This window comes from Saimiri boliviensis, chromosome 14 (assembly GCF_048565385.1).
Source record: "Saimiri boliviensis isolate mSaiBol1 chromosome 14, mSaiBol1.pri, whole genome shotgun sequence".
In the NCBI taxonomy this organism is placed as follows: Eukaryota; Metazoa; Chordata; class Mammalia; order Primates; family Cebidae; genus Saimiri; species Saimiri boliviensis.
Window position 1 is genome coordinate 44911422 of NC_133462.1, and position 13268 is coordinate 44924689.

General features: G+C 59.8%; 2 protein-coding genes across 17 annotated transcripts in view; both read left to right on the forward strand.

The window, feature by feature from the left end:
• TCF3 (transcription factor 3) overlaps window positions 1-3495 on the forward strand; it is a 44591-nt gene extending 41096 nt beyond the window's left edge. For 6 of the 16 annotated variants that reach the window (XM_074384849.1, XM_039466445.2, XM_074384850.1 and 3 more), the window contains one exon: window positions 3009-3495. In XM_074384849.1, coding sequence (XP_074240950.1) covers window positions 3009-3151 — 143 coding nt within the window. In that variant the 3' untranslated portion in view covers window positions 3152-3495. Of the gene's footprint in view, window positions 1-2427; window positions 2655-3008 lie in introns of those variants that run through there. The other 10 variants (XM_039466447.2, XM_039466449.2, XM_074384853.1 and 7 more) reach the window with 7 other exon arrangements.
• A 3967-nt stretch (window positions 3496-7462) lies between these two features.
• Window positions 7463-11643, forward strand: UQCR11 (ubiquinol-cytochrome c reductase, complex III subunit XI). The gene is made up of 3 exons (XM_003944487.4): window positions 7463-7595; window positions 9976-10124; window positions 11482-11643. The coding sequence occupies exons 1-2, from the start codon at window positions 7546-7548 to the stop codon at window positions 10094-10096; spliced, it is 171 nt and encodes a 56-aa protein (XP_003944536.1). The 5' UTR covers window positions 7463-7545; the 3' UTR covers window positions 10097-10124; window positions 11482-11643.
• The last annotated feature ends 1625 nt before the right edge of the window (window positions 11644-13268 follow it).

Genomic DNA, 13268 nt, shown 5'->3' on the forward strand with positions numbered 1-13268 from the left:
GTTTCTGGACCTCTAAGCCCGCAGGCCCGGGCTCCGTCGCTCGGAACTGCACCCCTACCCCAGGGGCTCCCACCCGCCCTGTCCTCCTTCCTGGGAAGCCCAGAGCCTGGCTCACAGGGGCCGGTGTCCCCACAGCCCAGAGACTGGAGCTGGTGTGCAAATCACCCTGGCTCCTTCCCCTCACGCAGATGTCCCGCAGGGCCACATGAGCCTGTCCCCTCCCTCCGACTCCCTTTCCCAGTCTGCGGGTGGGTGTTCATCACCCCCATTTCGAGGGCCAGGGGGATGAAGGATGGAGACAGACCTGCCCCGCCCCCAGATGTGAGCTGACTCCCCCCCCTGCTGGCGGCTGCTTCCTTAACTCCTTCCTCTCTTCGCCTGTACCCCGTTAACCCTTTCTCTCCTGCAGCACTGTTGCTGGGACCGGAGCCAGAGCCCTGGCCCGGCGACCCGCTGTCCCCTCCGCTCTAAGGTTTCCGAGTCTCCAGCCGTGTGTGTGGCCCGCCTCTGCTGTCTGCCCTCCGCTCTCCCCTCCATCCCGCCCGCCTGTCCCTCTGCTTCCTGTGGCAGCCCCTCCTCACCTCGCACTTGCTGCCCGAGCACAGGAGCGGCCGCGCTGCAGCCTCAGGGCCTTTCCTCCCTCAGAGCCCCCATCAGGGCTTGCGGGAAGAAACTGACCCGGGACGCACGCAGCCCCCGGCCCTCACTGTCAGTTTGGTCTGTGCGCTTGTCCTGGGCTCCAGGGGCCGTCCCCGCCACCTGGAGGGATCCCCTCAGGCCGCAAAGGCAGGCTGGGCAGGCAGGTGGGTGAGGCAGCCCCCCAGGGAAGGGCAGGGCGCCAGGCATGCCGGGCACCGGGACAGGCCTTCGCCCATTTCATCACCACAGCCCAGAGCAGTGGGTGCCCTGATGGGGACCAGCGTCCATTCTACCGAATAGGCGCTGGGGAACAGAGCGAGGTCACCTGTGCAGGGCCACGCGGCATGTAGGCCTGGCCTGAGACCTGTCCCCAAAGCAGCAGTGACCGCTCGCCGGCTCCATGCGGCTCGGGGCAGGAGGCTCGGCCCTGGGCCTGGCACAGAGGAGGCACTGGGAAGCTGAGAGCTGCCACTGTGACCATCCCCGGTGGCGGGGACGACGGGTCCCGGGGCCCTAGGGAGCCAGCGTTCCCAGCCAGGGCAGGTGCCGCAGGTGGGGCTCACTTTGGGGCAGCCAGAGTTCACTGTGGGGGGTGTGCATTTCTGTAGCTTCCCCTCGGGGTGTGGGGGTCTCAGAGGATGGGAGCTGGTTTGCTCCATGTGAGTCCTGACTTTTGAGTCCTGGACTCCCCAGGCCCGGGTTTTGGGGACGGCCCAGGCCTTTGCCTGGTCAGCCTGTGTCTTCAAGGACCCCTCTGTCCACAGTGGGCCTGGCCAGGCCTAGCTGTCCATCATCCCGCAAGCTGCTGCTCAGAGCGGGAAGGTGATTACCTTGAGAGGGATGAATAGAGAGGAGCAGACACTGGGCCCCCCCTCCGCCGCACCCCAGCCCTGCCCGGGGCCCACAGAGTGAACAGCGTCAAGGGAGAACCAGTTAACCTGCCGGGTCCTCAGATGCAGAAGCAGGGCCCCGCCTCCCTCCACACAAACGTTCTGGGAACAGTCAGACCTTGGTCCTTGGCTGTGACCACATCCATAGCCTCCGCTAGAGCTGAGGGCACGTGCACCTGGCCAGCCACTCACATGCATACACACAGGTTCTGCTGCTTTCAGGGAGCACATCCCCTGCACACAGAGGAGCACATTTTCACAGATGTGACAGCAGGCGCGTCAGCATGTGCACCCGCACTGCTGCCCACACCAGCACCGTCTTGTGTACCCAAATTACTACCCATACCAGCACTGTCCGTGTGCCCACACCAGCACCGTCTGTGTGCCCACACTAGCACTGTCCGTGTGCCCACACTGCTGCCCACACCAGCACCATCCATGTACCCAAATTACTACCCACACCAGCACCGTCTGTGTGCCCACACCAGCACCATCCATGCACCCACACTGCTGCCCAGACCAGCACCGTGTGCCCACACTGCTGCCCACACCAGCACCAGCCGTGCACCCAAATTACTACCCACACCAGCACCGTCTGTGTGCCCACACTGCTGCCCACACCAGCACCGTCCGTGTACCCAGATTACTACCCACACCAGCACCGTGTGTGCCCACACTGCTGCCCACACCAGCACCGTCCGTGTACCCAGATTACTACCCACACCAGCACCGTCCATGTACCCACACTGCTGCCCATACCAGCACCAGCCAGGTACCCACACTGCTGCACCCAACACCACACAAACACAAGTAGCTGGATACCCTCCCTGCCGCCCAGCCCCGCCCTCCCGCCCAGCCCTGGCGCATGACTAACGGAGGCCTCGGTGCTGTGACCCAGCAGTACGGAGGAGGTGCTGTCCCTGGAGGAGAAAGACCTGAGGGACCGGGAGAGGCGTATGGCCAATAACGCGCGGGAGCGGGTGCGCGTGCGGGATATTAACGAGGCCTTCCGGGAGCTGGGGCGCATGTGCCAGATGCACCTCAAGTCGGACAAAGCGCAGACCAAGCTGCTGATCCTGCAGCAGGCCGTGCAGGTCATCCTGGGGCTGGAGCAGCAGGTGCGAGGTAGGCTCCCCGGCCAGGGCGGCCCCGGCACCCTCCCCATCCCTCACCCCGGTGCAGACGCCAGGGTCCTCCTGGGCTCGCCGGCCCCGCACTCCACATCTCTCTCTCCGTGGCTGGCCTCGGACCCTGTGACCTTCCCCGGACACCCTCTGATACCCAGTCTCTTCTTTACAACCACCCCCCCCCACAGCCTTCTCAAGGAAGGAGGTGAGAGCTGGAGCTACAGGCGGCGGCACGTGATGGGGCCCAGCACCTCCCGCCCCCACATCCCGTACCCCACTCTCTCCCCCACTCTCTCCTCACCACTCCTCCTCCCAGGAACCCTCTCCCACAGAGCTCTCCCCCTCCCCCCAGAGCGGAACCTGAACCCCAAAGCCGCCTGTTTGAAACGGCGAGAAGAGGAGAAGGTGTCGGGTGTGGTTGGAGACCCCCAGATGGTGCTTTCCGCGGCCCATCCAGGCCTGAGCGAGACCCACAACCCCAGCGGGCACATGTGAAAGGTACGCCTCCATGGGACAAGCCACCCACCCTCAGTCCCGTGCGCTGGGCCCAGAACAGCCACCCGCAGCTGCGGGCCTCATCCACACCCACACCTCACATGCCTTCTGTCCGCATGGAGCCGGCGCCGGCCTGACGCGTGTCGGAGTGAAGGGGGTGACAAAGGCCAGGTCCGGGAGTTCCTGGGACCCCAGCTCACCCCTCACTGGCTTCGATCCCCCTGCCCCCAAATCTCAGCCACCATGTCACCCCATCATCTGCCCCAGGGATCCTGAAACTGCGTCTTGGCCCGTTGCCTGGGCTGACAGGAACATTTTTTTTTTTTGGCTGTAAAAACCCGAAAGTAAGCAACAAAACATACTTTGTCAGAAAAGAAAAAAATGCCTTAACTATGAAATGTGGAGAAATGGAGACATATCACTCGAGGGAGATGCTGTGGAAACCTGGCTTACGCTTCAGAAGCCACCAGCAAATTGTGCCTACGCGTACTTTTTTTTTTTTAAGGAAAATAAAAACATTAGTTACAAGATTTTTTTTTTCTTAATAGAGATGAAAATGAGCAAGGATACTGCCTTTGGTCTCTGGGTTGTTTTTTTTTTAAGCTTTTTTTGCATATGTTTTGTAAGCAACACTTTTTTTGTATAAAAGTTCCATGTCTCGCTACTTCTGCTGCTGTTTCTAGACTGAGCATTGCATTTCCTGGTCAACGCGATGATTAAACGTATTAAGAAGACCCGGTGTAACCCTGAGCCCCCCACCCCCTGCCTGGAGGGGACAGCGCGGGGCAGGCGGCCGGGCTTCTGCCTGCTTCATGCTGGAGGTTCCCCTCTGGGCCGCCTGGGCATTACCTGGTGAAGGCTCCTTGGGGCTGCCCAGCCCCACCCTCTCCCCTCAGGAAGGGGCAGATCTGGGCATGGGGGAAGGGACGTCGGCAAGGTGGCTCTGACCCTCCCAGGTGACTGCCAAGCAGCTCCGGCCCCCGGGGCTGCCCCACACAACGCCCTCCCCAGGCCCCCATCAGCTGCTCTCCCTTGGAACCTGCACACCTCTCTGAAATGGGGCATTTTGTTGGGACCAGCGACCCCTGGCACAGGGCCACACCCTGGAGCCTGCTGCTGGGACCTCCCAGACCACCGTGTCCTTCACTCCTTCGCCCCAGGGACTCAAGCCCATGCTCGGGACTCTGGCTGAGGGGATGCAGGTTTGGGGCCAGCACAGGACACCCCCACCCCAGCATGTCCCTGTCACAGCGGAGGGCCGTTGTGGCACGGACAGGATGCGTCCTGGAGGCATTCCCCAATGCTGGGAAGCATCCCTGGGCCGGGGCCGCCCCTGCTGCCCTCCCACTGTGGGGCCCAAGGGCAGGAGCGGCTGGAGCAAGAGACAGTGCTGGTCCCTGAGCCCCACAAAGGCCCTGGGCTGTGTGTCCAACTGGCATAGAACCAGCAGGGCGGCCCATCTGTGTCCTGGGCCCCATGTCCCAGCACCCAGGCCTCTCTCCAGTCCCCTTTGCTGGCCCCTTGCCATGAGTAACCAGCTTTTCCCAGCAGGCTGCCCCGGGATCCCTTCCAGCTCCACACAGACCACAGCGACGGTCCCTGTGACACCACGCGTGGGCCTGACCTGCACCCTTCCCCCTCCCCACATTGAGGCCTTGTGGAGCCCGGGCTGACTACTCACCCCAGCAGCAGCTCGGGCGTCTCCCCCAGTGCCACCCCGAGACTCCCACCGCCACTCCCGAGAAACCCTGGGCTGCCTGACTCCCCTCCCCAGAGTGGCTGGGGAGCCTGGGCCCCATGGCAGATTCAAGGGGAGCTGCAAGGCCCAGGATCTGCCCCAGCCCAGGCTGGGTGGAGGGGAGGGGCTGTGCAGCAGCGTCTCCGTCCTCCGTGGCGTCCCCAGGCCTGGGGCCCGGGTCTCTTAGGGAACCTGCCTCTTGTTTTGCCTCTGGTTCCTGCCCCTAGGCCTGGGTGGGCAGTGGCCCCGGAACTGTGTGTTCTGCATAGAATTTAAACGAGATTCACCCAGCACGAGGGGGGAGAAACGCAGCCGTTCGTGGGGGAAACCAGAGTTACAGGGTGGGAGGCGGGGGGTGGGGGGGTGGGGGGGTGTGCTCTGAGTGCCTCAAGATGATTTTCAAAAAATAATGTTTTTTTAAAGAAAATAATTTTATACGTGTCTACACAGCTGGCTGGATTATTGGGACTTTTAAACGATCCCCTTTGAAGTGGATCCAGAGACCTGTCCTGTACATAACAGCACTGTAGCAATAAACGTGATGTTTTATAATGACACTGGGCCACCCCGATCCTTTCTGGTGTCGCATGCTTAGGAGGGAAAGTGGGGGCAGGTCAGAGGTCTTGCCCCAAATTCATGGCCCCTGACACCCTCAGTGAGTGCAGCCAGGAGTGTGGTGTACCCCGTGCATGGGGCTTCCTCACAGGGACTGCTGGCTCAGAACCCCGGCACGCAGCCCCCAGGGCAGCTGCTAACCTGCACCTGTACCCAGGCCGCCAGGCCACCGGGAAGCAGGCTTGGCTCCTGGGGAAAAGTGGCTTCCTGGGGGCTGCAGTGGGGAGCATGGGAACGGTCCAGGACCTGCGGTCCTCCCAGCCCCGGGGCTCCTGATCTCCCCACGATGCCCCAGCCTCTTGGAACCGACTTCACTGCCCCTTAATGCTCTCTAGTCGGCAGAAGTCTGAGCCCATCAGTGCTTCTCTGGAACCTTCCATGACTCCCTGTTGCCGGCAGCATCAACTCCAAACTCCCAAGCGGGGCGTCTGTGACTTCCTCCACACCGGACACCCGCAGAACCCATGGACAAAGCTCTCTTGGGGGAAGAGGTGTGGCAGAAGCTGCAGGCGTGCTGCTCACCCTAAAGTGCACGCTGGCATGTGCCAGGGGCTTCCCTGCTCCGTCTGTGTGCGAGGACACAGCTGGACTGCCCCGCTCCTCTACAGGGTCGGGGGGAAGGAGGCCTTCCTGGCCCCTGGAGGCGGGTGGGCCCAGGAGAGAGTGCTTTGGGAGGAGAAGGCGCAGGGGCTCACACCTGTCATCCCAGCAGTTCAGGGGGGTGGGGTGGCAGGATGGCCTGAGGCCAGGAGTTCCAGTCCAGCCTGGGCAGCATAGTGAGACCCATGTCTTTTTTTTTTTTTTTTTTTAAGAGGAGTGGCCAGGAGTTGATGGAAGGTGCTGAGGGACCCCTGTCCACCACTCAGCATCCGGATCACCTCTAAATTTCTCTATATTCGTGCCGGAAATCAACTTTCGAAATACGCATTCAGGCCAAGCCGGGTGGCTCACGTCTGTAATCCCAGCACTTTGGGACGCTGAGGTGGGCTGGCCCCAAGAGGACAGGGCAGTCTGAGCACACGAACTCACGGTGTCCATTCCTTACCCCCAGGCCTGCAGGGCACGCTGGAGCCCGAAAGACAAATCACGCCCACTCCCCTCTCTAGGCTACTGGCCTTTCCGTTCATGCTGTCAAGGTGCCTGGGGGTCAGGCAGTCCAGGAGGGCTTCCTGAGGGAGGCAGCTCTTGAAAATGGTGGAAAAGGTGCAAAGGTGCAATGGCAGTATCTGGGAATGTGCCCCTCTTCCTTCTGCCCACGCTGGCCTGGAGTGCAGGCGGGAGGCTGGGAGCTGAGTGAGCATTTCTGATGCTGCGCCGGGCTGTGGGACAGCAGGGGAGGTCCCGACTGGAGAAAACGAGCCCAAGCAAGCCTGATGCTGTGGAAAGCAGGAACCAGGACTTGCCTGCCATCAGCTAAGAGCATCCAGAGACGATCACCGTGCGAGGAGCCAGGCCTCCCTCTGCTGCCAGAATGAGGAATCACCCTGCAAAGAGATTTCCGACTCGGCTTCCAAGCAGCGGGCAACCCAGGATGCCCACACTGGGGCTCAGGGAAGCACCGTCGCTCGGCCAAAGTCCTACAGCGAGGCAGGGACGACTGACGCCTCCGAAAGTGGGCTCCAATCCCAGCCCTTCCCCTCTGTGTGACTCTGGGCAACACCCATCCCCGTTGGACCTCAGTTTCCTTCATTGTAAATAACGTTCTAGCACATACTAGGGGCACAAAGTCACTGGCCGGCAGCCCCGCGGCTGGGGGACCGCCCTGACCGCGGGAGCCCCTAAACACATTCGGCCGCTAGAGCACGTGGTGAAAACGCCCGCTCTAGCCCCGCCCACTTGGGGAGGGGCCACCGCTCCGCGGTCAGGCAACCCTCGCCGGAAGTTACTGTAAGTGGCTTCCGGGTCTGCGCGTGCAGGGCTGGTTTTTGTTTTGTTTTTTGTTTTTTTTTTTTGTCCCAGCGCGCCTGCGCACCGCGGCCGCGCCTGCGCACTGTGCCGGGTCGGCCGGACAGGGTCACCCTGAGGGTGCTGCTCCGCCGCGATGTTGACTCGGTTCCTGGGCCCGCGCTACAGGGAGCTGCTCAAGAACTGGTGAGGACGCAGCCCTACCGCCCCACCCGCGTTCCCACCCCGGCCCAGCCTCGCGCCGCTGCGTTCCGCGTTTGTGCCCGTTCGTGTGGGCCGGACCTAGGTCCCTTATTGTGCCCGGTGACAGAGGGGGAAACTGAGACCGAGAGGAGGAGCCTAGCGTCCGGGTGCGAACGGGACGTGGCGGACCCAAGGCAAAACCCCAGCATGCTCGGCTCCGCGACTAGGCAGCTCTGAGCCTCAGTTTCCCCATCCCTACCGGGGGATCCGAGTGGTGACCCCTGGACCGCGACCCCCAGGAGCTCAGAAGGCGCTGAGGCCCGAACCCCAGCCCGGCACCCACGACATTTTCGACCTTTGCCATTATTTTGGTTATTACGATTTTCAACAAGTAGTGAAAGCTGCAGCAGCGCCTGATCCCACCTGGGTGGCGGGACCGCATGGGGGTGACCCCCATGGGAGCCGACCCCCCAGGCCGGGGGTGGCCTCTGTAGGGTTGTCTGGTGCTTCCACGTGGGGTGCTAAGAAGCAAGGCCTGGCCAGGTGCGGTGGCTCCCACCTTTTATCCCAGCGCTTGGGGAGGCTAAGACGGGCAGATCACCTGAGATCAGGAGTTCAAGACCAGCCTGGCCAACATGGGTCTTTATTAAAATTGCAAAAGTTAGCCAGGCATGCTGGCGGATGCCTGTAATCCCAGCTACTCCGGAAGCTGAGGCAGGAGAATCACTGGAATCCAGGCGGCGGAGGTTGCAATGAGCTGAGATCGCACTGCTGCACTCCAGCCTGGGCAACAGAGCAAGACTCCATCTCAAAAAAAAAAAAAAAAAAAAAAAAAAAGCCGGGCGCGGTGGCTCACTCCTGTAATCCCAGCGCTTTGGGAGGCCGAGGCGGGTGGATCATGAGGTCAAGAGGTCGAGACCAACCTGGTCAACACCAACCTGGTCAACATGGTGAAACACTGTCTCTACTAAAAATACAAAAAATTAGCTGGGCATGGTGGCGCGTGCCTGTAATCCCAGCCACTCAGGAGGCTGAGGCAGGAGAATTGCCTGAACCCAGGAGGCGGAGGTTGCGGTAAGCCGAGATGGCGCCATTGCACTCCAGCCTGGGTAACAAGAGCGAAAGTCTGTCTCAAAAAAAAAAAAAATTACCCAGAATGCCATCAAGACACAGGTGCAAAGATTTCTGCTGTGTTGGTGGCAGCTGCCTCCAAGCCAGCTTCCAGAAGCAGCTGTGTGTGCCACCAGCAGGCGACCTTGGCTCACTGCAACCTCCGCCTCCAAGTTAAGTGACTCTCCCGCCTCAGCCTCCCGAGTAGCTGGGATTCACCACACCAGGCTAATTCTTCTATTTTTAGTAGAGATGGGGTTTTGCCCTGTTGGTCAGGCTGGTCTTGAACTCCTCACCTCAGGCCATCTGCCCACCTCAGCCTCCCAAAATGCTGGGATTACAGGCGTGAGCCACCGCGCCCAACCACGGGGTTTAATTTAATTTAAATTACAATTTCTTTTGAGATAATGATCTCATTCACCCAGGCTGGAATGCAGTGGTGCAGTCACAGTTCACTGCAGCCTCTGATTCCTGGGCTCAAGCGGTCCTGCCTCAGCCTTCCTGGTACCTGCGACCTGGCATGTGCCGCCACACTCGCCTAAATTTTTGAAAATTTTATGTAGAGATGGGGTCTCACTCTGTTGTCCAGGCTGGTCTCAAACTCCTGGCCTCAAGTGAGCCTCCTGCCTCAGCCTCCCAAAGTGCTGGGATTCCCGTCGGGAGCCCGAGTGCCTGGAGTCTTTTCTCACCTGACTTCGGAAGTGCGGCCCCATGGCTTGTGCCGCGTTGTGCGCGAAGGAAACCTGGTCCTGAGTCCGTAGGAGGGTGCGAACGCCTGAGGGCGGGATTGCTGGGCCCTGGCACCTCGGGGAACGCTCATGGTGCCTGCCATGGTGGGCAAGGGCGTGGGCTTGGAACCCGAGGCCTTGAGCTCACCCCCTCTGTTGTTTGGAGTCCTCACCTGGGAAACAGGGACTCTGATCCTGGCACGTCCCAGAGTCCTGCAGCTGGGGCAGGGAAGGGTGAGTTCCCGCAGACTGCAGCAGACGGCGATGACACTGGGACTGGACCCGCCATCGTGGTGGCTGCAAACTGACAAATACCTACACATTCCCCAGGGCCGGCCTCCCCACAACAGCGCTCCCTCCCACAGCCCCTTGAGCAATTCCTGGGCTGGCAGGAGCCTGGCTTCCTGAGGGCCGGCAGTGTGGACGGGGCCTGTGCTGCAGCACGGACACCAGGCCGGCGCCCCGCTTCGTACTGAGGTGTGGGGCAGGAGCCGCTCTTGGAGACAGCATCTGAGCAGGCCTGACCGTCACCTCTCCTCTCGCAGGTGGCCCACGGCCTACACGTGGGGCGCTGTTGGCACTGTGGGGCTGGTGTGGGCCACCGACTGGCGGCTGATCCTGGACTGGGTTCCTTACATCAATGGCAAGTTTAAACAGGATGATTGATTACACCGACCCCGCGCAGACCCGTCCGGTAAGTCTCAGCGGGCTCCGGCCATCCTCCCTGGCCGCGGGGCAGGGGTGGACTGCAGGACTTCGGGATGGGGGTGGAACACTGGCTCTCCAGGCTCCCAGAGCCAGGGCGAGGAGAGGCCTGTTCACCCTGGAGAGGCCTGCCTGAGAGCGGCGCCCTAGGTGCCCGTTCCAGTACCTCCCACCACGGGCATAGAGCTGGCCGCCCGCAGCCCTGGTTGTGTGGTTGGGGCATGGGCCCCGCCCTCTGTCTGGACACCCCCTGCTTGTCTTCCAAGCGGACCCATGCTCCCATCTCGGCCTGCACCCCAGCCTGAACTGGGTGAGGGGCCCCATGTACGGGCAGAGCGGGGGAGGCTGGCCCCACTTGAGCTCTCACCAGCACCTGTGAGGCCCTGGAGGCATCCACGTGTTTCTCTGGCATGCCAACTGCCCTCCGAACCACCGTGCTTGAGGTGTCTGCCCAGTACCCACGTGACAGTCCTGCATGGCCCTGCTCTTACACCCCATTTTCCAGATGCCGGCCTGAGGCCTGAGGCCATGCCACCTGGGCATCAGACCCCTGCTCTAGTACGAGTCCGTCTCTCTCCCGACTGTGTGGAGCCTGGGGCCTGGGCGGCGTCAGTGTCCCTGCCAGGCTGCCATCCTGGGCCAGCTTCATAGGCAAGAGGCATTTCTTTTTTATTGATTTTGTTTTTTTTATTTTGAGACTGAGTCTTGCTCTGTCACCAAGGCTGGAGTGCAGTGGTGTGATCTCGACTCACCGCAACCTCCGCCTCCCAGGTTCAAGCCATTCTCCTGCCTCAGCCTCCTGAGCAGCTGGGACTATAGGTGCGCACCACCATGCCTGGCTAATTTCTGTATTTTTAGTAGAAACAGGGTTTCAACATGTTGGCCAGGATGGTCTCAAACTCCTGACCTTGTGATCCGCCCTCCTCAGCCTCCCAAAGTGCTGAGATTATAGGCGTGAGCCACCACGCCTAGCCTGGAAAGGACATTTCTTTCATTTTTATTATTATTATTTTTTTTGAGACGGAGTTTCGCTCTTGTTACCCAGGCTGGAGTGCAATGGCGCGATCTCGGCTCACCGCAACCTCCGCCTCCTGGGTTCAAGCAATTCTCCTGCCTCAGCCTCCTGAGTAGCTGGGATTACAGGCACGCGCCACCATGCCCGGCTAATTTTTGTATTTTTAGTAGAGACGGGGTTTCACCATGTTGACCAGGATGGTCTGGATCTCTTGACCTTGTGATCCACCCGCCTCGGCCTCCCAAAGTGCTGGGATTATAGGCGTGAGCCACCGCGCCCGGCCCCTGGAAATGACATTTCTACTCACGCTGCCTTGTCCCCTCTCTCTCAGGTGCCTGGTGGCGCCAGCTCATCCCACCTCAGCGCCTGCTGTGTCTGGAGCTGTGCACGTCCTCAGGATGGACAGGAGATCCGCAGCTCCACTTCGGACTTCTGTTTCTGAAAACAGCTTGGATGTTTCAGTGCACGTTGTATTAAACCTCACTGAAACCTGCTCCGTGCCTGCCCAGATGTTGATCGTGCTGGTGGCTTGGTTACTGTGGCTATAGCTGGGGTGGCTCAGGTGACCCAGCGGTCCTTTCAGCTCCAAAATGTTGCGGATCTAGGAGAGTTTTCCAAGGGCTGGCAGAACCCACTGAATTATTTCAGATGTTTCATGAGTAGTATCTGCAGTGTGTTTCTCCATTGCATTAACGAGTTACCTGCTACAGTGCAGCGGCTTAAACGGCTGGGCGCAGCGGCTCATCGGTCATTCCAGCACTGTGGGAGGCCACGGCAGGTGGATCCCCTGAGGTCGGGAGTTCCAGACCAGCCTGACCAACATAGTGAAACCCTGTCTCTCCTAAAATACAACAAAGTAGCCGGGCATGGTGGTTGGCGCCTGTAATCCCAGCTACTTAGGAGGCTAAGGCTGGAGAATCGCTTGAACCTGGGAGGCGGAGGTTGGGGTGAGCAAAGATCGTGCGGCTGCACTCCACCCTGGGCGACAAGAGCGAGACTCCATCTCAAAAAAAAAAAAAAAAAAAAGCAATGAACATTCGCTGTCTCACAGTTTGTGTCAGTCAAGGATTTGGGAGTGATGTGTCTGGGTGGTCGTGGCCCAGAGTCTTGTGAGGTTGCAGCTAAGACATCAGACAGGGCTGCCTCATCTGAGGAAGGCTCAGCCGGGGCTGGAGGAGCCACCTCCAGGCTAGTGCCCTCACAGGGCTGTCGGTGACAGGGCAGTTCCTTGTTGTGGGGAGCCTTACACAGTGCTGATTGAGCATCCTCACAACATGGCCTCTGCCTTCCCCAGAGCGAGTGAGCCCACGGAGAGCAAGGAGCAAGCCACAGCGCTCTTACAACCCACCCTCAGACGTCTCACGTCATCATTTCCGTCACACTGTGCATCAGAAGCGGGCTCCCTAGGTCCAGCCCACGTGCGAAGGGAGGGGAATTAGGCTTTGCGCTTTGAAGGGGAGAATATTGGAGTCAGACATTTCAAACTATCACATTGGGGTACAAAAATGAACAGGCCAGGCGCGGTGGCTCACGCCTGTAATCCCAACACTTTGGGAGGCCGAGGCAGGTGGATCATGAGGTCAAGAGATCGAGACCCTCCTGGCCAACATGCTGAAACCCTGCCTTTTAAAAAAAAAAAAAAAAAAAAAAGGAAAATAAAAATGAACAGGTACAAAAAGAGTATATGGGCAAACTCACAGTACCCCTGCCGCTGCCAGTTCTTTCCAGCTCTTGCCAATCTCTTAAAAATCCTACTAGACACACACTCTGCATACATATGTGTGTTTATGGAAATAGCTATCGTATTAGTTTCCTACGGTTCCTGTAGCAAAATACCACAGATTTTGCATGGCTCAAACAACAGAAATTCATTTATTTATTTTTGGAGACGGGGTCTCACTCTATCGCCCAGGCTGGAGTGCAGGGGTGCGATCTCGGCTCACTACAACCTCTACCTCTAGGGTTCAAGCCATTCTGCTTCAGCCTCCCGAGTAGCTGGGACTACAGGCACGCACCACCACACCTGGCTAACTTTTGTATTTTTAGTAGAGATGGGGTTTTGCCATGTTGGTCAGACTGGTCTTGAATTGACCTCAGGTGATCTGCCTGCTTCGGCCT